Raw genomic sequence first — 24,441 nt, forward strand, 5'->3', positions numbered from 1 at the left:
TATGCACAGAAGTAAAATTGCCCAGGGAGACCAGGCAATGGCTGAGGGGGAAGAGCTTGAAGGAAACACTGCTGTTGAAGGGGTGGGCAGAAAAAAGAACCTGCAGAGAAATAGGTAGCAGGCTGGAAAGGATCAGGAGAGGCTCACATTCTAAAAAAAAAAAAAAGGAGTTCCAGGAGGGTGTGGCCAACACTGTTAAATGCTGCAGAGAAGGGGCTGAGGATCAGCACTGAAAAGTGTCCATCGGATTTGGCCATTGGAAGCTTCTTGAGAGAGTTGGTTAGAGCTCCTCCAGCCAAGTCGTTAGGACATTGGAGCCAGCCAGTCCATTGAGAGGGACAAGGAGAGGACAGTAAAGTCTTGCTTCTCCTGGGGCAAATACTGGCTGGGAGGAGAAGGAGAGAGATGGCAGTAGCTGGAAAGGAGCCCAGGGTCACGAGAATGTAGATGATGGGTGTGCAGAGGGCCCTTTATTACTTCTTGCCTTCAATACAGTGGATCATCCAAATATCGACCCTGAGTTCCACAGGGGGAAATGTTTTTGAATGCCCAAAACGTGACAAAACATAAATCATGATGACAGTGGATGAAATCAGTTATGTACATAGTGGAGTATGTCTATTTGTTATCAAACAGTGTAAACAGTCCAACTTTTTCAGGGTCAAAACGGAAATAAAGACAAAAATGGTAAAGGTTTTTATGACCATCTGTCCTTCCCTGTTGCTCTATCAGCCCAGTTCTGACGGGAGTCCATGAATATTTCCAACTATTGTCACTGCTTGGTTGACTTCTCCTAATTCTTTCAGTGTTTTTTTTTTTTTAATCTACATTGTCCACTATAGTAGTCAGTGGCCAGTAAGCACATGTGGCTGTTTGATTTTTAACAAATTAAAACGAAATCGAATTTAGAGACTCAATCCCAGGGCGCCTGGGTGGCTCAGTTGGTTGAGCATCTGACTCTTGATTTCAGCTCAGGTCGTGGCTCCAGGGTCATGGGATCAAGCCATGCATAGGGCTCCACACAGAGCACACAGCCTGCTTGAGATTCTCCCTCTCTCTCTCTCTCTCTCCCCCCACCCCCTGTCCCTCTCCCCTGCTCGTGCACATGTTCTCTCTCTCTGAAATAAAAAAAAAGTAAAAAAAAAACAAACCACGTAATCCCTCAGTCACACTAGCCACATTTCAAGTGCTCCATAGCCACATGTGAGTAGCTACGACACTGGACAGTGCAGGTACAGAACATTTCTATCCCTGCAGGAATGAACCATGGGTACATGCAATAACGTCAATGAATCTCAAAAATATTATGCTGAGCAAAAGGGTATATACTATATGATTCCACTTATGTGACCTTCTAGAACAGGCAAAACTAATCATGGAGGTAGACATTAGAATAGTGGGTACTGGGGGCGCCTGGGTGGCTCAGTTGGTTGAGTGTCCGACTTCGGCTCAGGCCATGATCTCACGGTTCATGAGTTTGAGCCCCACGTCGGGCTCTGTGCTGACAGCTCGGAGCCTAGAGCCTGTTTCAGATTCTGTGTCTCCCTCTCTCTCTGCCCCTCTCCACTCATGCTCTCTCTCTCTCTCTCTCTCAAAAGTAAATAAACATTAAAAAATTAAAAAAGAATAGTGGATACTGGAGAGGGAGAATGAGGGAATTTTCTGGGACAATGAAAATGTTTACATGTACAGAAGTGTAGGTTATCTGGATATATACGGTTATATGGGCATTTGTCAAAACTTGTTGAACCATATACTTCAGATTAGAGCATGTCTGGGAACAAGTCACAAAGAAGAAAGACAGATACTGTATGATCTCCCTTACAGGTGAGATCTAAAAAAGCCAAATTCACAGAAACAGAGACTACAATGGTGGTTACCAGGGGCTGGGGGAGTGGGAGAGAGGGAGAGAGGAGACATTGGCCCAAGGGCACAAACTTCCAGTGATAAGTAAGTTCTGCAGATCTGCAGTATGGCACGGTGACTGGTGGTAATGACAATGAGGGAGGAAACTCATTCCAGGAAAGTTGAAATATGTGGAGAGATCTAACAAGACGAGAACCTAAAGATATCTTGAAGTTGCCAATATGGAGCTCGCTGGTAATCTGGTGAGAACAGTTTCCGTGGAGAGGCAGGAAGAGAAGGCCGAGTTGGGGTTTAGAACAAACGAGAGGTGAGAATAAGGAGAGACGGGGTGTAGATGATGTTTGAGATGCTTGGGGGAGAAAGGGTGCTGGGACAATAGGTGGGAAAGTATAGGATCGAGGGTTTTCTTTGCTTTGGTTTTAAACTGGGAGACGCTATGGTGTGCCTTGTAAACAGTAGGTGCCAATAACATCGGTTAAATTCCATTTTCCAGTGCCTGCTGCCGAAGGCCAGGAACCCTGAGTCCTGACCCAATCTCCCCTTGTCCTGGGACGCTTTCCTCTCCACACCAGGGCGGGCCTTGTGCTGCTATAGAAGGAGGAAAGATCGGGTTTTTCATTCCCCTCCACGGGTGACGAATCCCAAGCATCTTTCCCCCTAAGATGAATTCAAGTCCCAAACCTACCACTTCATCCCTGCGCGACGCTGGCCAAGTTACTTAACCTCCCTGGGCCTTGGCTGGCTTCCCCTTTCCCTCATCCCCAGTGCCAAGGTGTTTGGAGGTGGGGCCTGTAGGAGGGAGTCAGGTCATGAGGGTGGGGCCTCCCTTATGGGATTTGTGTCCTTAGAAGAGACACAAGAGGGGTGCCCAGGCGGCTCAGTGAGTTAAGCGTCTGACTTCAGCTCAGGTCATGATCTCACGGTCCCTGAGTTTTAGCCCCGCGTCGGGCTCTGTGCTGACAGCTCAGAGCCTGGAGCCTGTTTCAGATTCTGTGTCTCCTTCTCTCTCTGCCCCTCCCCTGCTCACACTCTGTGTGTGTGTGTGTGTGTGTGTGTGTGTGTCTCAAAAGTAAACATTAAAAAAATATATTTTTTTTTAAAAAAGAAGAGAAGAGACGCAAGAGAGGTGCCCTCTGTCTCCACCACAAGAAGATGGCTGTCTGCAAACCAGGAGGAGCCTTCACCAGATGTCAGACCTACTGGCACCTTGAGCTTGGACTTCCGGGCCTCGAGAACTGTGAAAATCAAAGTCTGTGATACTCCGTAATAGGGGCCCAGACCATTAACACACCGGCAGTACACCAGGAGACGCAATTTATTGACGTGAATAAATTGAATAAGGGGCAGGCCCGAGAGGGCGGGACAAAAGGCACCCGGTTCCTGGAGGACCCAGAAACAGTCGGCCACAGCAGGCGTTTCCAGGCCCGGTGCCCATCCCCCACCCTGGCCAGCAGCCAGGCCCCTGCTCAGAGCCGGGATGCATCTTGGTTCAAGGCCGTGTTTCTCTGAGCGTCCGTCTGTTCCCATCACTTCACGTCGTTGTCTCTGACCCTTGCACCGGGCGGTTATCACTATCCCCAGTCTGCAGGTCAGGAACAGAAGCTCAGAGGGGCTGCTGCTCAGGAGTGCCCAGCCCGGAAGCAATTGGTTGGGGGGGGCGGCGGCGTTGGGGGGGGAGTGACTGGCCTTCAACCTGCTGCTGGCCAGGTCCTGCCCTTCCTGTGGCTGCACTGCGGTCCAGGCTCCTGGGGTTTCCTCATTACAGAGGAGCGCCAGCCTCGATCTCTTGCTTCCAGCCTTTTCCTGTCCCTTAGAGGAAAGATGCTAGCTCACAGAGAAAGAATTTTTATTTTACAGCTGCCTCTCCTTTCTTTAGACTCCAGCCAGTCCTGGGTGCAGTGAGATCTGAACAGCCAGGTCCTACCGGCTCCCCACGGCTCGAGCTCCTCCTTCAGACTGAGGGTCTTGGGTGGGGGGTCTGCTGGGATGGCTGAGCCCCGAACGCTGGAGGACAGAACAGGAAAATGAAGACGTGACGACACCCGCTAGCTCAGTGTCCTAAGTCGGAGGTCCCGAACAGTATTCCCGGGGCCTCCCCGCCACCCCACCCCGCCCCCCGCACCTGGGATCGGATGCCAACGTGTTCTGCCACCGACCACGCAGCACATGGCTTGAAAGCAGGGTGCTGGGGCCAGGCCAACGTTTGCCTTTTCCTACACGTCTCGGCAAAGCTGCTCAAAACCCTCTCTTCCCCCAGCAGGAAAAGCATATGTTCTTTCCATATAGAGGAGAAATTGTTCCACGAGTGAGTAAGTCTCTTGGCCGCGGAGCCCGGCCCAGCCCGCAGCACGCCGGGCAGGAAGCGGGCAGCGTTCTTACCACCCTTGGAACCAGACCGGGCTGGATCCTCACCCTGGAAGACAGCGGGCCTTTGGACGGGGCCGGGGGTGGTGGGGAGCGGGGGCTGGGCGAGTGCCCGAAGACAGCTAGCCGGCCAGGGCAGGGCAGAGAATCCTTTCCCTGAATAGAAGCGCTTTTCTCCATTCAGGCCGGGCGGGCAAAGGAGGGAGGGAAGGCCGAGGGGTGTGAGAGGCGAAAGAGACCTTTCCAATCCCCTCACCCCAGCAGCAAATGGGCCTGAGTCAGAGGTGACTCAGGTACGTGCAGTGAGACAGGGCCATTTTTAGACCGTCATTTCCAGCCACCCCCAAATTCTCCTCGATGCCTTGGGGTTAGGTGGCAAAAAGGGACCCCATCCTCAGTGCCTCAGTTCATTCTGCCAGATCCGTGTGAACATACAGGTCTTCCCCAAGCCAGCCCCGGGCCGGAGGATGCTGCTTGCACCCTTGTCTCGGGGAGTCCTGGTTCCCTTCCCACCCTCTCCCCACTTGCTAAGAATCGCTGACTAGGGGGTTGCGGGGAGTGGGCAGGGAAGGGACAGACAGGCCGGGCGATGGGCAGGTGGTGGGACAGAGGGGAAGTGGGAGGGGCCCCACAGAGAGGGGAAAACGCTGATGACGTTGGGGCATCTAACCTGGAAAGTCAAAGACTCGGGCTAGGGGCGCCTGGCTGGCTCCGTGGGTTGAGTGTCCAGCTCTTGGTTTCAGCTCAGATCATGATCTCACAGTTTTTGAGTTCGAGCCCCACTTCAGGTTCTGCACTGACGGCGTGGATCCTGCTTGGGATTCTCTCTCTCTGCCCCTCCCCTGCCTTCACTCACATTCTCTCTCTCTCTCTCTCTCTCTCTCTCTCTCTCTCCAATAACTAAGCTTAAAAGACTCAGGGTAGTAGAAGTGAGAGACGTGAAAATGATGTAAAGGTAGGAGACAGGTCACCCCATAGAAGTGGGATTGGATTTATCCTGGGTGGGAACTTCGATGGGGCAAGCCCTGAGCATATAAATCAGGGCCCCAACCCACTGAGGAGTGCTTTCAAGGCAGCGCATCCTCGGGGCACCTGGGTGGCTCAGTCGCTTACGCATCCGACTTTCGCTCAGGTTGTGATTTCACAGTTTGTGAGTTCGAGCCCTGCACCAATCTCTCTGCTGTCAGCACGGAGCCCTCTTTGGATCCTCTGTTCCCCCCTCCCCAACCCCCACTCTCTGCATCTCCCCTGCTCACTCTCTTTCTCTCAAAAATAAATAAATGAACACTGGTGTTCATTTAGGTCCCACACTGGTGGCCCGGGGGCCAGACACAGCCCTGAAGATGTTTCCACCGGTCAGCATTTCTGCACGGCCACCATCAGCTGAGTCCACACAAACTACGCACGGCCCGTGCTGCAGGGCGCGTCAGGCCTGAGTTCCTCCTTTGTTTCCTGGACTGGTCCCTTAGGCGTTTACGCCTGGGAGCTTTGGAGCACCTGCCCACACTCTCCCTTCTTCTCCTCTAGCTCACCCTGTAGGCCCACCTGGGGCGGGAGGAGACGGGCTCAGGTGAGACCACATGTCCTGAGCCGCCCTGGCCCGGACGCCAGGTAGAGCGCTCACCTGGCGAGAGACCAGCACCCCTGCAAACTCCCCCTCCCTCTCCTGGAGCTGTCATTACGCTGGGCTCTATCATGGTCTCTGGGGACTGGACAGTAGCTTCACTCACCTGGCCATCCTGCCCTGGAGCAGAGACAGTTCCCCAGGGTGTTTAGGGTCTGGGAAGGGCACCCAGGGGCAGATGCGCCGTGAGCTGAGATAGAAGGGACAAAGTAAGAACGGACACGCCCGACCCCCGGTCCAGGAGGGCAGCGCTAGGGGAGGATGCCAGCGGCTGTGGGTCTGAAGGAAGCTGGGGCAGGGTTGGGGAGTGGAAACTAGCCGGGGGAGTAAAGTGGGGCGGCTAAAGGGCTCAGGAAGGAGGGAGCAGAAGGCGAGGCCCAGCTCCACCTTCTGCCTGTGTGTCTGGGGTGGACCCTGACTTGTACCTGCCAGAACCGAGGGCAGAAGGGCACGCGGCAGTGGCCTCGCTGGGCGACGAGATTCCACCCGAAGCCTGTATAGGCGGCGGCAGATTGCAGGGCGGTTTCACTTCCCCGGCCCTATCTGCTCCCGTGGACAGCTACGGGCGTTGGGACTAACATACCCATTTTACAGATGAGGAGACTGAGGCAAAGTTGTGCAAGGAAGACTCTAGCCCCCCCGGTAAGAGCAGGGCTCCTGCTTTCACCAGCTCTGCTTTCTGAGTTGCTTGTCCAGGCCACTGGGAGCGGACGACACAACTCCTCGCAAAGCAGCCACGCAGCAAGCATTAGCTCCTCCTCCTCCACGTTTCACAGCCTCATCGAATGACACTGACATTTGCAGGCAAGAACTCCAGCTGTGCTGGGACCCAGGTAGGTCGGGAGTTCAGAGGCGGGCCTTTATTTTACTGACGATCGTAGTTCCCAGGTCCTCACCCCGCTCCGGCCTGGTGCTGGGCACCCTGCGAATGAGGTCGCAGCCCCCTTCTTGGCCCACCTGGTGGGACGGCTGCTCTCTCAGGGGTGAGACCCGCAAGCCAAGTCAGCCTGACTCTGAAGCTGGTGCTCTCTGGAGGACCACCTCGGAGTCTCCCGTGTGACTGTGTCGCTCCCCCCGGGGAACTGGCTGTACGGAAGATGGGGGCTCCTGAGCGGGGCCAGAGCCCACGGCACACGCCCCCTCTGGGGTCCTGACCCTCCCCTCGGCGTCCGCCTGGGAGGTAGGGTGGGCACCTCCCCACGGGGGGCATCCTAGCACCACAGCCGGAAGCGGGAAGCTGGGTACGGATTTCCCTGGGGAGTGCCGCTGCTCTGGGAGTCCTGGTTCTCCCCTCCTTCCAAGGAGGCCTGAAGGCGTGGAAAGGACCTTGACCTGGGAGTCCGAGAGCCCAGGCTCACCTTCTAGGCCAGGCTGCTTCACCGTCCCAGCCCCTCTCTGAGCCTCAGCTCAGGGGCTAAGCGAGGGCGGCCTGGAGGGTCACGGTTGCAGCCCCCTAACCATTTTTAAAGACAGCCCCTCACACTTCTTGCCCAAGTGTTCCTCCAGCCGGTCCTGCCTTCAAGGCCTCCGGCCCAGCGGACGGCCCAAGGGCACCACCTGCTGGCCAGTCTCAGCCAGGCAAGGCGGCCGCACCCGGCTGCTTTGAAGGCTCCCCCCAGATCATCCCAGCAGAGGGCCAGGTCACAGCCCTGGAAGTCAGGTGGGCGCCAGGGCAGGAGAGAGCAAGCTGCACCTCCCCGCATTCCCAGACGGGGGAGGGAGTCCTCCAGGTCCCCAGAAGTCAGTGTGCGAGTGGGGGGCGCTGCCATTATGAGGCAGTCGGGCCTGGATTTGAGTCCCTTGTGTCCTTAACCTTACCTGAAGCCCCTCATCTGTGGGGTGGGGCCATTTGGGACACATGTCTCAGGGCTGTGGGCCTCTCTCTGCATGAGCTGGCGGCCAGAGGGGATGGCAGGGGTCCAGCCTGGTGGCACCCGGACCATAGGCCAGTGGCTGTCAGCTGCGGCCGCACGTTCAATCACCTGATGCTTAGCGGTGGCTTTCACAGCGTGGTCCTGGGTCACCAGCATCAGTGAGGAACTTGTTAGGAATGCAGATTCTGGGGCCCCACCGCAGTCTGGCTGAGTCGGATAGTCTGGGGGTGGGGTCCGGCACCCTCCAGGTGATGCCGATGCTTGGTCAAGTGTGAGAACACGGTGCTTAGGGACTGGGGTTGCTTAAAAAGCATCTCAGGTGCCTGAAGTGTCCTCGGCGCCAGAATCGCCTGCCCCCCTCCCCCCAGGGTAATTCTGGTTTGGAGGGACCCCGCCATGGATTAAAAGTACCAACTCTGCATCTGCTGCTTCCGATGAGCAGTGACTGCTCTGGTGTGCACCCTCCTCCCCACACGCCATGCACGCCCTTCCATCAGAGGTCAGGGACCCACAGCAGAGTGCAGTTGCTCTCCCTGGGGTCTCCCAAGACAATAACCACCAGTTACTGACATTTGCTGGGTGCTCAAGCTGACAGGCGTGGTGCTAGGGGCTTTGTATGCAACGTCTCACGAGAACCCTAGGAATTGTTAGAATCCCCCATTTTACAGATGGAGAAACTGAGGCACAGAGCCATTAAGTCACTCGCTCTGGGTCACACGGCTCCTAAATGCCAGAGCCCGGAGTCCAGCCTCGTTCTCTCTGACTTCAGAGTCCCCTGCCTTTGCTTCCTCGTTTTACAAGAGGAGGGGCAACTTGCTGAAGGTCACTTCGGGTAGCACCCCCCCCAGTCTCTGTACCTCGGCTTCCGGGCTCACCAGGGCCTTGGCACCCATTCCAAGATGACACGAACGGACCTCTGAGCCTGGTGCCACCCCCCTGGGCATAAGCGCAACAGGAAAAGGGAGGCAGAGGCAAGGGCATTACTTAGCTGCATACCACCTAGATTCTTCAAGGATTCCAGATTATTAAAGAGACTGACATACATATGCTCCCCAGCCCCCCATTCCAGCCCCGTCTTCCCTGTTGTCTAAGCCTCGCGTGGACCACGGCCCGTCACCGTGACCCGGCTCCGAAAAAGGCAACAGGAGTAGCCACTGGGGCAGCAGAAAAAAATACAGAGCCATTTTACTACTAAAGACGTGTTTTCCAAAAGCAGGGGAGTTGCTGTCCCGAAGAGAAGAAGACCCTGGGGGAGTCCCTGCGGAAGGGGCCGGCTGGAGCTGCGGTCACCCACCACCGGGCCGGCAGCCCTCAGCGGGCCCGAATTTGCAGGGAGATTCGGTAGAGCTCCATCGTCGCCCTGGCATCTTCCACCGAGCTGTGTCCAAACTGGCTGTTCTGTAGACACATGGACAGAGCGGGAGGGGGGGGGACTTGGGGTAAGGCTGAATGCAGAGACCCCCTGTGACCTGGGCCTTCCCCGCCTGCACCCCGGTTTCCCGGGCCCTGAGGGGGGTCGGTGGGTGGGCAGCCCCAGCCTTCTGACACCCTGGACGCCGCAGGTGGCTCGAGCAGGCCCGGCTTCTCCTGTCTGACCCAGAGCTGGGGCACTAGGCCCAGGCATGGCCAGGCACAGCTTCCAGCATCCGGAGAACCAGGCTGTGTCCTCGAGGTGCTTATGATCTGGTGAGGGGAGGAGGGGCTGCAGACACACAGACACAGAGGGAGCTCCAGGGGACCAGGCGAATATAAAAAAAATACTCGAGGGCACCTGGATGGCTCAGTTGGTTAAGCCCCGACTTCGGCTCAGGTCATGATCTCACAGTTCAGGGGGTTCGAGCCCCGTGTCCGGCTCCGTGCTGACAGCTTGGAGCCTGGAGCCTGGAGCCTGCTTCTGATTCCGTGTCTCCCTCTGCCCCTCATGCTCTGCCTCTCTCTATCTCAAAAATAAATATATGTTAAAAAATTTTGTTTTTAAATGCCAAAACGATGTTTCTAAATGCTACTTGCTCAGCACTTGGGTGAATCCACGTGCTGTGTATTCTGTCCTCCGTCCTGCGTGCCACAAGGCTAACGGAGGGGTCCAAAATCAGGCGCGTCCCCTGCTCCCTCCCCAGTGCCCTCCCCTCCCCGCCCTCCTCCACTAAGACTCAAGCTCTTCAGATTCCTGCAGACCTGCTTTCCTTCATCCCTTCGGGCTAACGGGCCACCCTCCCTCAACCCAGGAGTTCCTCAAGCCAGCCCTGCTCAGCCCTGAGTCTCCAGCATCCTGACCAGCCCGGCACAGAGTAGGTGCTAATAAATACCTCCCCCACGTGGACCCGTGGCTGCTGGTGTCCGGCCCACCTCCCTCGGCCCTGCCACCTCCGTGAGCCCCCAAGGACCACCTCTTCTGGGCCTCGCCGGAGACTACGAGTGCCGAGAAATGGGGGCTCCGGGAGCAGCAGCAGCCCTGCCTGCTGGGAGCTGTGTGTAAATACCGCCGCTCCCTGGAAAAGATCTGAGGGCTGCGTTTTACCCTATTCCAGAGGCCTGCAGTGGGATTAAACGTCAGTTATTGGGGCGCCTGGGTGGCTCAGGTGGTTAAGCGTGGGCTCAGGTCAGGACCTCAAGGTTAGTGAGTTCGAGCCCCGCATTGGGCTCTCTGCTGTCAGCACGGGGCCCGCTTGGGATCCTCTGTCCCTTACCCCCCTCTCCCTCTGCCCCTTCCCCGCTCACACTGGCTCTCTCTCAAACATAAATAAACATCAAAGAAAAAAACTTCAGTTATCCACAGAGTAACTGGCTGGAGTTTAAAAACAAACAAGACCTATATTGGGCGCTGGGCTCCACCAGCACGTCCCGGGGTCACCTCTGGAATGAACCTCCTGCGCTCGGGTCCTCGTCCAGGGCCGGCTGCTGGGGAACCCCGAGGCCAGCGCCCCTCCTCGCTGGCAAGCACACGGCCTCTCAAGGCTGTGGGGGAGACGCAGAGCGCCTTCGGGGTCCAATGCTGGTTCTGGAGCCCCTGGGGGTGGTGGGCGGGCCCTGGGGGGAGGGGCCAGCCTCCCTACCCCCCCCCCCCCCCCCCCCCCCGCCAAAGCAGGCAGGTGCTCACCTGGATGCGCCTGCCGAGGAGGCGCTCGCTGAGCACGCGGAGGGAGACGCGCTCGCAGCCCTGCAGGCCGGCCTCCCGCCACAGCAGCCTGTCCACCGACGTGTCATAAACGGAGTAGTCGTTCATGTTCTCCTTCAGCGCCTGGAAGTCGTGCTTCAGGTCGTGGCCCACCACCAGCTTGCCCTTCAGGAGCCGCAGGATCTGTGGCCAGGGAGACGCGCGCCCGGCACATCACACGGGGTCCCGCGGGCGGGTCTGGGCCGACTGGGGGTCCTCGCGGTACCGGAGGGAAGCAGTCCCTCCTCGACTTGCTGTGTGGCTCTGAGCAAGTTGTCCTCCCTCTCTGGGCTTCAACCCTCTCTATCATCTGTATAATGAGGAGGCTGGACCGGGCCTCTCCTCATGCACGAGTAACGACAGTGGCACCTACTGAGCACGCCCGTGTGCCAGGCACTTATCTAAGTACGTCACCTGTGTCATTTAACCCTGTCAACAAGCCTGCTGTGAGAAGCAGATGAATGACTTCCCGAAGCTGCCCGCGCCCTAACCCCAGAATCCGCGAGCACCTTACACGCGGAGAGAAGTTAAAGCTGCAGGTGGGCTTTGGGGTGCAAGGTGAGAGGTGATCTGGGCTACCCGCATGGGCCCAACGGAATCGCAAGGGCCCTTCCAGGTGGAAGGCCCTAAGAACCTTTGCCCTGAGAACCTGACCTGCTCCTGCTGGCCTTGAAGGAGGAGGAGGGGACCCCGGGCCAAGGAACACGGGCGGGCGGCCTTCAGAAGCCGGAAAAGGCGAGGAACGGCACTCCCCCCCAGAGCTTCCAGAACGGAACGCAGCCCTCCCCACACTTCAATTTCAGCCTTTGAGACCCAGGTCAGACCGTAGAGCCATGGAATCGAGGGATAACCCGTTCGTGTGGCTTTAAACCACTAAGCCTGTGGTTTTGTAGAAAGCAGCCGTAAAAAGCTAACGCAGCCCATGTTTTGCGGATGAAAACAAAAAAGTGGAAGCACTAAGAGAGTGAAATAATTTGCCCCAGGTTACTCTTCATGATCTTAAAGCAAGTTTGCGGATTCCTTGACTCTGGCTCGCGCAAAAGATGGAGTCCAATTGAATTGAATACGGGCCGGCCCGTGTGACTTCTGACTTCTCTGAGGGCCGGTGTCCCAGCAGCCCGGAGCTGCCCCGAAGCCACCGTGCTGGAGGGAGCACTGGAGGCAGAGAGCCGAGTCTGAGGGGCCCCGGCGCCAGCCACGGGATGGGTAGGCAAGCCAACCTCCCGAGGTTCCAGCTCCGGGCCTGCCGGGTGCCTCTGCCTCAGCCCAACCGCTGTCCCCATCCGCCCCTGACCAGACTGCAGGTGCAGGAGCAAAGTAAATATTGACATTGTTTGAACCACTATGTTTGGAGGCGATTTGCTGAGCACCATTAGACAACTGGGATGGCCACACAGCTGGTTAGTGGCAGGGCCAGCCTTCAGAGCCAGCAGACTGCCCGTCACGAGCACACTTAGGAAGAGCAGGCCTGCTCCTGGCGTCCGCCAGCCCAGGGGCCGAGCTTCGGGGAGTGACCGCTGAAGTACCCAAGCCACCCGTCTGGACTCCGTCTCCACTCCCCTCCCGTGGTGGCCCTGGGGACAGCCTCCTACCTACGGCCACACAGGCTCCCCTTTCTTCACCTGGGCTGCCACCGGAGAAGGATGGACGGGGGCTCTGGGGCGGAGCTGTGTCGGGACCCAGCTGGAGGGGCATCTTGGGGCTCAGGCCCCCGTCTGGACAGCTCTCCCATAGCTTCTGGCCTGTCTTCTGTGCCTGGGGAAGGAGACTGCCACCTGGCTGACACCCTCCCGTGCCCTGCTTCTGTTTCTGGTGGCCTTCTGAGACATCATGGGGGACATTGGTATGCTCTCCCTTGGCGACCACAGGATCATTGTGGCCACTCTGCAGAAGAGGAACCCAAGGCTCAGAGGGATGAGGCGACTTGTCCTTGGCCACAGTGGTGGAAGCAGGGCTCCGTCCATCTACCGTCAACAGGCAACGTCACCCCACCCTGTTCACACGGCTTTGTCAGGGCCTCCTCTGGACGGAGCCCAGGCCTAGGGCCTGGGGAAGCTCTCCTGAGGAATGGATCGTGCTGGTTCCAGTGGACGTTTGGAGTGGGAGTCACCTGGTGAACCCAGAACTCTGGATTTCACTTTTTTTTTCAGTGTTTATTTATTTATCTTTGAGAGAGAGAGAGTGAGCAAGAGAGTGTGGGAGGGACAGAGAGAGAGGAAGACAGAGAATCCCAAGCAGGCTCCGCACCCAGCTCAGAGCTGGCCGTGGGGCTCAGCCCCACGAACCGTGAGATCATGACCTGAGCCGAAATCAACAGTTGGACGCTTAAGCCCCTGAGCTGCCCGGGCGCCCCTGGATCTCACGTCTCTAACAGGTGGGGCTGGTGTTGCTGATCTAGAGGTCACCTGAGCGGTGAGGACACCGGCCCTCACCAGCAGCTCGAGTCCTACTGTGGAGGAAAGGGCCCCGCCAGCCAGCCCGTGGCAGAGGGGTGGTGCTCACAGGCCCCTCAGGGCAGCTGTGGGTCACACACCTTTTCTTGCTCACATTCTTTGTGTTCCCGAACAATGTGGCCTGTTTCCCCCAACGAGGAGCTGGCTCAGGCCCAGTTCACACAAAGCCCTGAGGGACTGTCTGCCATCCCAGAAACCGCTGCACTGTTCCCAGGCGGAAGAGGACAAGAGTCATCGTGAGGTAGATTCCTGGGAAATTAATCACTTCCTGAGCCCCAGGGTCCTGGCAGGGGGTGGCTACAGTCAGCATCGCTGGGCTCATGAGGAGACAAATAAAATGGGGGGGGGGGGGGTAGACAAGCAGAAGGAATCAGGAAAAAAAGAGATGAGTCTATTTAGCAGAGAGATGTCAGCAAGGTTTCAGGCCAAAAACATGCTGGGCACTGGGCACTGGGCAGAGAGGGACTGCTGGGACTTGCTGTGTGCTCTCAGGGAGGTCACAGGCCATCTCTGGGCTTCGGTTTCCCCATTTGTAAGGCAAAGGCCTGGAGAGGTGAGGCCCATTAGCAGCCAGGGCTCCCCCGACTTTCTGAGACAGGGCCGGGGAGGGAAGAGGGGGGCCTGCCGGAGCCAGGGATGGGGAGAAGTTGCCAGCTGGCAGGACCGCAGGGCTTTGTGACCTGCTGGCCGCGGGACCTGCCCTCAGTCAGTGTCAGGAGTGCCAAACACAGGGGGCGGAGACTCGAATTCCTGGAAAGAACTGAGTGGGGAGGAGGGACAATCACCCATCTGCTGCTCTCACAGCGCCAGGCCAGACCTCTCAACCCGGGTATTCTGATTTCCATGTCCCAGAGGAGGGGCCTGGGGACCAGAGAGGTTAAGAGGCTTGCCCAGGTGACAGGGCTGGTGACTTGAGAGCTGCAGTGAGGTGTCCAGACCTGCCTGACCCCATCACTGTTATTATAGTTGTTATTACCACCTGCTGAGAACCTGCTCCAGCGTCATTAATGGCGGAGCGGAGAGCCATGCTGGGCCCGGGGCAGCGCTCAGATTTCCTGGATCGGGGACGTGGCCCCTACAAGGCCGGGGTGATCACACCATCTTACCAACAGGGAAAGGGGGCTACAGAGCAGCGCGTACCCGTGTCACATGGCAGGGTAGCACCAGGACCAGTGGCCTGTGTCTGCCTGGAGGGTCCTTCTACTGCAGTGCCACTCTTGTTCCAAGTATTCCCCGGATGTTCCTGGTCGGAAAAATCACCTGGGGCCCTTATGAAAAATCTAGAGGGCCAGGCCTTCAAGAGTAGGCCTTCTAGAGGGCCTCTCATCTTCAAGAGTGGCCTCAGTCTCCCCTTTCCTCCTGTCCCCTGCCCAGTTCTGCAGGTGGCCCTGCCCCAGCCTGTTCCCCGCACCCCCTAAGACTGCTTATGCCAGGGGAAACCTGGACGGTGAAGTCACCCTCCTCCATCTGGCCAAGCCCCAAAGACACCTGCCCCAGAGACACCTGAGCGGGGGCGGGGCCCCAGCAGGCGGCACTTGGCCCAGTAACTCCTTGTTCACAGGCTACTGTGGCCTCTCTTCTGTCTGCGTTTCCCTCCTAAACCGGGATGCTTCATGGGATTCGGCTGTTTTGTTTGCCAACTAAAACTGTAATTATCCCTCCCCAAGCCTGGTCAGTGGGTAGATGCGACTCAGTGTACCGGGTTAACATGAAAGGAGCATTAATTTACAAAAGTAAGTTACACGCCATCAAAAATTACAATTAGGAAAACAAAACAAACAGCATTAATTAACTCACCAGGCGAGAGCCCTGAATCTGAACACTGAGTTGTATCACGGCTTGCTGTGTGTCCTTAAGCAAGTCACTGCCCCTCTCTGGACCTCAGTCTCCTCCTGGGTTCTCTTCTGAGCTGGCAGCCTGATTCATGGGGCTCTATAGACCAGTTTCTCAACTTCCACACTTTCTCTGGTGTGTGTGTGGCTGGGGGAGGGGCCGTCCCGTGCATTAGAGGATGTTTGCCACTATCCTTGGCCTCTACCCCCTGGATGTCTGTAGCAGGCCCCCTGCCCCACTTGTGGCAACCAGAAATGTCTCAGATAGTGAGACATTTGTCCCTTGGGGGGCAAAACCCACTCCACACTGAGAACTGCTGCTCTAGATGATGTCAGACCTAGAGATTTCGGAAGGTAACAAGCGATTACTTTCCACTACAAAAGTAATGTAACTGGACACCTGGGTGGCTCAGTCAGTTGAGCGTCCACCTTTGGCTCAGGTCAAGATCTCACGGATCGTGAGTTCGAGCCCTGTGTCGGGCTTTGTGCTGACAGCTCAGAGCCTGGAGCCTGCTTCAGATTCTGAGTTCAAGCCCCACTTCGGGCTCTGTGCTGTCAGCGAAGAGCCTGCTTCTGATCCTCTGCCCCCTTCTCTCTCTGCCCCTCCTCCGCTTGCACTGTCTCAAAAATAAACATTAAAAAAAAAAGGTAATGTAACCACTTTACCAAAAATAAGAATAAAAAACAGAGGAGGGGGGATCCCCTGCACAATCTCAGTGCCCTATGGTAGCAACCCTCCAGGGTGGACTGTGGGGGGGGGCTTAGGGGATCCCCAGAACCCCGCTGGCTGCCACGGGCCGGTCTACGGCTCACCACTGGCGGGACCCAGTCACCACTCCTAGGGGAGGAAGAGACAGGTTGGTGAGCAGCCTCTGAAAGTTGCCTGCGTGAAACCAAAGCCTGGCGAGCCCTAATCTCACCTGAGAGGCGTCACCCGGCGCGGGAGGCAATGATAGGCTTCTTCCCTTTGGGAGCTCTTCACATCTTGGGGCCCGTGAGCCCGGTCTCTGTCTCTGGGATTAGAACGCTATGGGCGATGGAGTGGGATCAAGCGGCCTTTGTGTCCTGGTTCATGCAAACAAATGACAGCCGTTGCCTTCTCCCGCCTTGGCTCAAAAATGGGGTGCCTAGCACTGTCCCACGCATATACTGGACGCTCAGCATTCACGGAGCGTGTATACACGTGGATCGTGGGATCGGAACATCCCAGAGCAAGCTCTGGAGCCAGAATTTGAGTCTCTGCTCTACTCCTTCCTTGGACAGTTGGCTCAGCCTTGTGCCTCAGTTTGCTCATCTGTCAAATGGAGTAATGACACTGGTTAACTACTTCCCAGGGTTGTTGTGGAGAGTCAAGGCAGCGGCACGTGGAAAATACTTAGCACGGCTCCAGGACATGGTGCTGGATACGCCCATGCTGCTTCGTCACCCCTGTGCTGTAGATGTGCCTCCTGAAGGCACAGAGAGGTTTAGCAACGAGCCAGAGGACACAGAGCCACGTCCAGACGAGTTCTAAACACAGTGCACTTGCTCTCCACCTCCCAGGCCGTGTGCGTATCACTGCATCTTAACAGCAAAGGCCAGCAGGAGGCCAGAGGCGATTTCGTTCCGTGCCGCTGCCAGAACTCTGTATTTTGTGAAAATCGGTTCAACTGTAGTCCCACAAACATTCTCAGGGTCCCTTCTGCGTGCAAAGCACACCATCCAATCTGGGGGCAGATAGAGTGCACAGCAGGAACGTGGAACGAGGCAGACCATGTGTGTGGACAGACAAGCTTTAAAGTACAGGGGCCGGGGCGCCTGGGTGGGGGCCGGGCGCCTGGGTGGCTCAGTCACTTAAGCGTCCACTCAGGTCATGATCTCACGATTCGTGAGCTCAAGCTCCGTGTCAGGCCCTGCACATTCAGCAAGGAGCCTGCTTTGGATTCTCTCTCTCTCTCTCTGTCCCTTCCCCGCTTGCGCTCTCTCTCTCTCTCTCTCTCTCAAAAATAATAAACAAAAATAAATAAAGCACAGGGGCCACAGCCAGGAGAACTGGAGCCCCCCGCTACAGAGTCCAGTGTGGGGAGGTAGGGGTGGTGGACAGGGTGGGGAAGGGCATCATGAAGGACTCCTCTGGCCTGCACCAGGGGCAGGGATGGGAGAGGGCAGGGGGAGGGGCTTGGCAGAGCACTGGCTGGATGATGGCTGAGCTGTAAGGGCAGGCAGGAATGGCAGGTGGGTAGGGTTTGGACGGCCATGAGTGTGTGCTGGGGGGACCTCAGGCAATAGGGAGCCATGGGAGGTATTTGAACACTGGTGGTGTTCAGCCACGTGTGGCTGGCAGCCCCCTGTTGGACACACAGCCCTAGACTTTTGAGCCTGAGTTCTGAGTCCTGACCACATCTAGTTACCTAAAACTTTGTGAGTCACTTAGTCTTGTGGGTTGAATTGTGTCCCCCCGCCCCCGCCCCTGCCAACAATTCCTGTGTTGAAATCCTACCCCTAATAGCTCAAAATGTGACTTATTTGGAAACAGCGTCATTGCAGATGTAAGTACTGGTCATCAGGTCATTAGGGTGGGCCCTAATCCGATATGGCTGGTGTCTCCAGAAACGGGAAGTGGGGGACACAAAACACGCACACAAGGCAATCGCCATTCGAACAAGAAGGCAGATATTAGGGTGATGCTTCTACAAGCCAAGAAACACCGAAGACTGCCAGCAGACCCCCAGGAGCTGGGAGAAAGATTGGAACGGACTCTCCCTCACAGCCTCAGAAGAGACAAATCTCTGCTACCGCCTTGAGCCCAGACCTCCTGCCTCCAGGACTTTGGGACAGTACATTTCTGTTGTTTGAGCCCCGCAGTCCGTGCTACTCCGCCATGGTGGCCCGAGCAAACCAATACACTTAGTTCAAGCAGGCCTCGGTTTCCCCATCTGCAACATGGGGATAACAGACGCTCGTAATAGCTAACATTTTTGGAGTCCTTACATAATACAGGTGCTCCTTCTAGGCGCTGTCTCAAGCCTCACAATAATCCTATGAGGTTGCTGCTGTTATCGTACCCAGTTTCTTTTCCAGGTGGGAGAAACTGGGTGCAGAGAGGCCGCCCAGGTAACTGGCCCAAGGAGCTGCTAAGTCACCGGCCGAGATTCAAAACCGGCCCCTCCCAACTGTGAGTTGCCGGCTCCTGAGAGGCCTCGTGGCAGGCCATTCGGGAGGCGTGAGTGAGCTCCGGGCGGCCAGTGCCCAGGATTGCACCCGGCGAGTAGCCTGCGCTCAGTAAACAGTAGCTACCGCCGTGGGTTTCTCTGCAGCGCCTGGAGCCTGGCACGCACGCGGTGTGCACAGTTGGGACGGACCGCGGTCCCCTCTGTTCTTTGGGGACTTCCCCGAGCCCCGGCAGCCTAGATACTGATGAGTTCGCTCGCCCCTCCAAACCTTCCCAGAAGGGACTAAAGCAGGTGCTAGACTTTGCTTCCCGTCTGGTGATTCAGAGAAACAGAAACAGAAACAGAAAGCGGAGACTGGAAAAGTCATCACAACAAGGTGAGGCAGGAGGGTGGGAGGTCCTGGGGCCACACGCTGACCTCTAGCCGACGGTAGGGCCCTACTGTGCGGTCTGGGAACAAGCTCCCGGAGCCTGGGGGGGGGGGGTGGGGTGGGGGTGGGGCTCTGGCCTGTTCTTCAAGACCTGGGGCCTGCTACCAGGGCCCAGCCGGCGAGGGCCTCACTTTCCTCATTTCCTCACGGGGTTCGCCAGTGGCAGCTCAGGGCAGAGCAAAGAATCACGCTGTGGGGGGCATCAGGGGCGCTCAGTTCCCCCCATCACAAGACCAGCAAGGTGGACCCGATGCCCTGAAGGCTGCTCCCAGACGTGAGTCTAAGGTTGTCTGATGGAGGAAGGCTTCTCAGGGACGTGAAGAAGACACCAACAGGTTTCTCCGTGCCCTAGTCATGCAGAGGCGGAGGGGGGAATCTTCCACGGCTGGGGTCACAGGTCCCAGATGTGGCACCTGGACAAGGCGCCGGGAAGTGTGTGTGCGGATGGCGGGCGGCTGTCCGCAGGTTCCCCTCCCCCCTCCCCCCGGCCTGGCTGGCACGCCGCCCTCCACTCACCTCCAGCCTGGCCACGGCAAATGGCGTGGCCTCCTGCATGTGCCAAGGTGTGATCCCACTGATCAGGGTCCTGTAATCGGTGATCTCCCCTTCCGGCCGGATGAACTTGTCATAGAGCACGGTGCCGTGGAGGTCCACGAGGCTGCAACGAGCCAAGCCGCTCTCCCCCCGGGGCCCCAGCCCCACCATCTCGCAGTCCATGGCCACCACCTCGGTGCCACTCTCCATGTGTCACCAGGACCCGCAGACGCGCTGGACAGGGGAGGCGGGAGGGGCATCACTCGAGGGCCGACCGAGGCCTCGGGGGTCCTCGGCCACCACCCAGCCAGCCTGTCCCCTCTGCCCTGTCTGTCATGAACGCCATCTGGCAACAGGGGAAGCTGGCCCCTTGCCACCCTGCCCGGCTTCCTCAGCCCGGCGGTCCCAGGGGCTCTGGTCTGGCCCAGCAGCCTTGGGACCGCCAGGACCCCTCCCACCCGCTCCCCTGGCCGCGGCCCTGCGGAAGCGCCTTGGCCTCGCCGTCCCAGCCCCCACTCACCTGCCCGCCTCTGGTGCCTTCGGCTCACGTCTGCCTCTCTGGTGCCACTTCTCAGCTACTGCACTTGCTCTTAGCTGTGACTCATCTCTGACTTCAAGCCGGGAATCCTGACTCTGTTTCAGTTTCTGGTTTGTTATCAGGCGAAGTCAGGGGTGGGAGGCCGGGGCAGGGCAGGGCAGAGCTGCTCCTTATCCTCAGGCTGCTGGCAGGTGGTGGGCCCAAGGGCCTGAGTCACCACGGACAAAGCTGGCAGGTTCCATGTCCCCATGTCTCGCCTTCCCCCCCCCCCCCCACCACACACTTAAGTGCTCAGAAGAGCCCTCCCCTCCTCAGATGGTGCCGCTGACGTGGATGCAGCAGGTTGCCACATTTTTCTTTCCTTTCTCACCCTCCGCCTGCCTGTAGAATAAACATCCCCAGGATGGGAGCCCAAGGAATGTCCCACAGCTTCCGGGGCCATTACCAATCTGACACTCTGTGAGGTCTCCCATGGGGGCAGGGGGAGCTGGCTTGTGGGACATTGAGGCTATTCATAGGAAGGGCATGGAAGGTTGCGGTGTGAGTAGGGCTAGCCTCACCCTCCGACCCAGGGAAGCCAAGCAGGCAAGGAGGGAGCCCCTAGAGGCTCCAGTGCTTTGGGGGTGCCTCAAAAATGACCATCTGCCTGCCCTCAACAGGCTCTGCCTCCAGCTGGGTTGACACTATTTGAGGACAAGGAAAAGAAAGCCTGGAAGGAGCCCCCAGCAGCCCAGCCATACTCCCTAGGGCTAGACCCACTCCCAGGCTCCTGACCTCTTACAACAGTGCCTGCCCTGTAGAGCATTCAGTATTTATTGACTAGACGAATGAGTTACAGCTGGGACAAAAACAGAAGCCAGTTTCAGTGAGGAAGTCGTCACCATATTCTGCGGTGAGATTCTTGCCCCTTGGAGCTCTGCCTCCAAGTTATCTATCCCTTTGTTCCTTCTCCCTTGGCCTCCCACTGAGGCCTTTTCTGGCTTCTATTTAAAAACTGTACCTCGAGGCACCTGGGTGGCTCAGTTGGTTAAGCATCCAACTTCGGCTCAGGTCATGGATCTCAAGGATCATGGGTTCGAGCCCCGTGTCTGGCTATGTGCTGACAGCTCAGAACCTGGAGACTGCTTCACATTCTGTGTCTCCCTCTCTGCCCCTCCCCAACTTGCGCTGTCTCGCTCTCTCTCTCAAAAATAAATAAACGTTAAAAATGTTTTAAAAAAAACGGGGGGCGCCTGGGTGGCTCAGTTGGTTAAGTGGCCGACTTCAGCTCAGGTCATGATGTCACGGTTCGTGAGTTTGAGCCCCACATCGGGCTCTGTGCTGACAGCTCGGAGCCTGGAGCCTGCTTCAGATTCTGTGTGTCTCTCTCTCTCTCTCTCTGTCTGTCCCCCCCCCCCAACCCCCGCTCACACACTCTCTCTCTCTCAAAAATAAAGATTTAAAAAAATTTAAAAACTGCACTTCAAAAAATTAAAAATAGAACTACCCTACCACCCAGCAATGACACCACTAGGAATTCATCCACAAGATACAGGAGTGCTGATGCACAGGGGCAGAGGTACCCCAATGTTTATAGCAGCATTTTCAACAATAGCCAAATTACAGTAAGAGCCCAAATGTCCATCAACTGATGAATGGATAAAGATGCGGTTTATAGGGGCGCCTGGGTGGCTCAGTCGGTTAAGCGTCCGCCTTCAGCTCAGGTCATGATCTCACAGTCCGTGAGTTCGAGCCCCGCGTCAGGCTATGTGCTGACAGCTCAGAGCCTGGAGCCTGCTTCAGATTCTGTGTCTCCCTTTCTCTCTGCCCCTCCTCTGCTCATGCTCTGTCTCTTTCTATCTCAAAAATAAATAAAACATTAAGAAAAAAAAAGATGTGGTTTATATCTACAATGGAATACTACTTGCCAATGAAAAAGAATGAAATCCCGCCATTTGCAACAATGTGGACAGAACTTGAAGGTATTCTGCTAAGTGAAATAAGTCAGTCAGAGAAAGACAGATACCATATGTTTTTAGTCATATGTGGATCTTGAGAAACTTAACAGAAGACCATGGGGGAGGGGAAGGGGAAAAATAGTTTCAGAGAGGGAGGGAGGCAAACCATAAGAGACTATTTAATACAGAGAACAAACTGAGGGTTGATGGGGCGTGGGAGAGGGGAAAACGGGTGGTGGGCACTGAGGAGAGCGCTTGTTGGGACGAGCACTGGGTGTTGCATGTAAGCGATGAACCACGGGAATCTACCCCAAAATCCAAAAGCACACTGTATACACTGCATGTTAGCCAATTTGACAATAAATTATGTTTTAAAAAAACCACAACTGTACCTCCAATCCCTTCTGGGTTTCCTCTGTAGGAATAGTTAGCATCATCTGAAATCCCATGTACTTCACTTGATCCTCTCCTCCTCCCCCTCCGCTTGTTTTGCTGCAGGGCCCCCGGCACCTGCACCGAGAGAACCCACCGGATCTGTGTTGCATTTTTTCCCAAGGCCTTGGGCACGCTGAGGTCAGACAGGGGCCCTCTGACAGCCTAGGGGAGAAACCCCTGGCCCCAGCCGGGGGGATGGGCGGGGGGAAGAGCTTGGAAGGGAGGCTTCCCGGGTTTAACCGGTGTCACCCGTCGGCCAGGCGAAGGCTGCAGCCCTCAGGTCAAGTGACAGCAGGAAAGTCCCTCAAGGCAAACCTCTCAACCTTACAAGTCGCACATCCTGCCTCAGTCGACCCACCTGTGACCGTACAGGGTGGAGAGGCTGCCACCGGGTGGCACCAAGCGCGGGCTGCAGGCTGAGAGTGGATGATTCCTAATGGCGGGTAGGACACCGCTCCCTACAGGCACCCTGACCTTCTGTCTCAGCGGGCGTGTGCTCAAAAATGTGCCTGTGTGGATTTCTAAGGTGTATGTGGCAGGTAGGACCAGCTTAGCCAAATGGCAGCAATTTGGTGTGGTTCAATTTAATACATGTAAAACTGCGAATGGAACACGGTTTTCAAAAGAAACATAGGGCGCCTCGGCGGCTCAGTCGGTTAAGCGTCCAACTCTTGATTTCGGCTCAGGTCATGATCCCGGGGTCATGGGATGGAGCCCTGAGTCGGGCTCCGTGCTGAGCATAGAGTCTGCTTGAGATTCTTTCTCTCTCTGCCCCTGCCCTGCTCGCACACGCGTGCTCTAAAATAAAATAGTAAGATAAAATAAAATAAAATAAAATAAATAAAATAAATACAATACAATACAATACAATACAATACAATACAATACAATACAATACAATAATAGGAGCACCTGGGTGGCTCAGTCTGTTGAGCACCTGACTTTGGCTCAGGTCATGATCTCACGGTTTGCGAGCTCAAGCCTTGCATCAGGCTCGCTGCTATCAGCACAGAGCCTGTTCTGGATCCTCTGTCCTCTCTCTGCCCCTCTTCCACTCATGCTCTCTCTCTCAAAAACAAACATTTTAAAATAAACAAATAAATCACTCTCCCTCTGCCCTTCTCCCCCACTAGCGCTCTCTCTCTAAAACAAAACAATAAAAAAAAATATTTTACAAGACACAAAAAGTGAGGGGAGACTGGGTGGCTCAGTCGGTGAAGCATCCAACTTCGGCTCAGGTCATGATCTCATGGTTTGAGTTCAAGCCCCTCGTCGGGTTCTGTGCTGACAGCTCAGAGCCTGGAACTTGCTTCCGAATCTGCGACTCCCTCTCTCTCTGCCCCTCTACCGCTCACACTCTGTCTCTGTCTCTTAAAAAAAGAAATAAATGTTAAAAAAAAATTTTTTTTAAAGACACAAAAAGTGAAAAAAACTCCTATATGTCAACAGATACGCAAAAATGTTCAAGATCTGTAGTTATTAGGGAAACGCAAGTTGAAACCAGAATGAGATTATCACTCCACACCCGCTAGGATACCTACCAAAAAAGATAAATGAGTAAAACCAAAAAACAAAAACAAAACCCAAAAAACCAGAAAATAACAAGTGTTGGTGAGGATGTGAAGAAATTAGAAAGCTTGTGCATTGGTGGTGGGAACGTACAATGGTACAGCTGCCGTGGAAAATAGTATGGCCGTTCCTCAAAATATCAGATACAGAACTATGATACGACCCAGCAATCTTACGTCTAGGTATACACCCCAAAGCACTGAAAGCAGATTCCAAAGAGACATTGCACACCTGTGTTCACAGCAACGCTACTCACAGCTAAGCGGGGGAAGAAAGCCAAGTATTCACTGAGGGGTGACTGGATAACCAAAATGTGGTATATGCACCCAAATGATTATTCAGCCTTAAAGAAAGGAAGATCCTCCTGCATACTAAACATGAATGAACCTGGAGGACCTTACACTAAGTGAAATAAGCTAATCACAAAGACAAATACTGGACGATTCACTTAGATGAGGCATCTAGTAAACATCATAGCAACAGGGGTGCCTGGGTCGCCCATTCGATTGAGTGTCGACTTCGGCTCAGGACATGATCTTGTGGCTCGCGGGTTCGAGCCCCACATCGGGCTCTGTGCTGACAGTTCAGAGCCTGGAGCCTGCTTCAGATTCTCTCTCTCTCTCTCTCTCTCTCAAAAATAAACATTAAAATAAATTTTTTTTAGTAAAAAAAAAAAATT

At 55.9% G+C, this 24,441-nt stretch overlaps 1 protein-coding gene across 4 annotated transcripts; it reads right to left on the bottom strand.

The window, feature by feature from the left end:
- Nucleotides 1-3,747: 3,747 nt before the first annotated feature.
- ISG20 (interferon stimulated exonuclease gene 20) lies at nt 3,748-20,062 on the bottom strand. Of its 4 annotated transcripts, XR_006203333.1 has the most exons (5): nt 19,804-20,062; nt 19,266-19,517; nt 10,826-11,026; nt 10,538-10,683; nt 9,060-9,126 (listed from the first exon to the last, which is right to left on the bottom strand). XR_006203333.1 is itself a non-coding variant. In XM_042941043.1 (4 exons), the coding sequence occupies exons 2-4, from the start codon at nt 19,491-19,493 to the stop codon at nt 3,787-3,789; spliced, it is 513 nt and encodes a 170-aa protein (XP_042796977.1). In that variant the 5' UTR covers nt 19,494-19,517; nt 19,804-20,062; the 3' UTR covers nt 3,748-3,786. The 4 variants fall into 4 exon arrangements, 3 of the variants coding, with proteins under 3 accessions (XP_042796977.1, XP_042796975.1, XP_042796978.1); XM_042941043.1 differs by lacking the exons at nt 9,060-9,126; nt 10,538-10,683 and adding an exon at nt 3,748-3,870; XM_042941041.1 differs by lacking the exon at nt 10,538-10,683 and having other exon boundaries at nt 8,835-9,126.
- Between the last annotated feature and the right edge of the window lie 4,379 nt (nt 20,063-24,441).

The sequence above is a fragment of the Panthera leo genome, chromosome B3, assembly GCF_018350215.1.
Source record: "Panthera leo isolate Ple1 chromosome B3, P.leo_Ple1_pat1.1, whole genome shotgun sequence".
Classification (NCBI taxonomy): Eukaryota; Metazoa; Chordata; class Mammalia; order Carnivora; family Felidae; genus Panthera; species Panthera leo.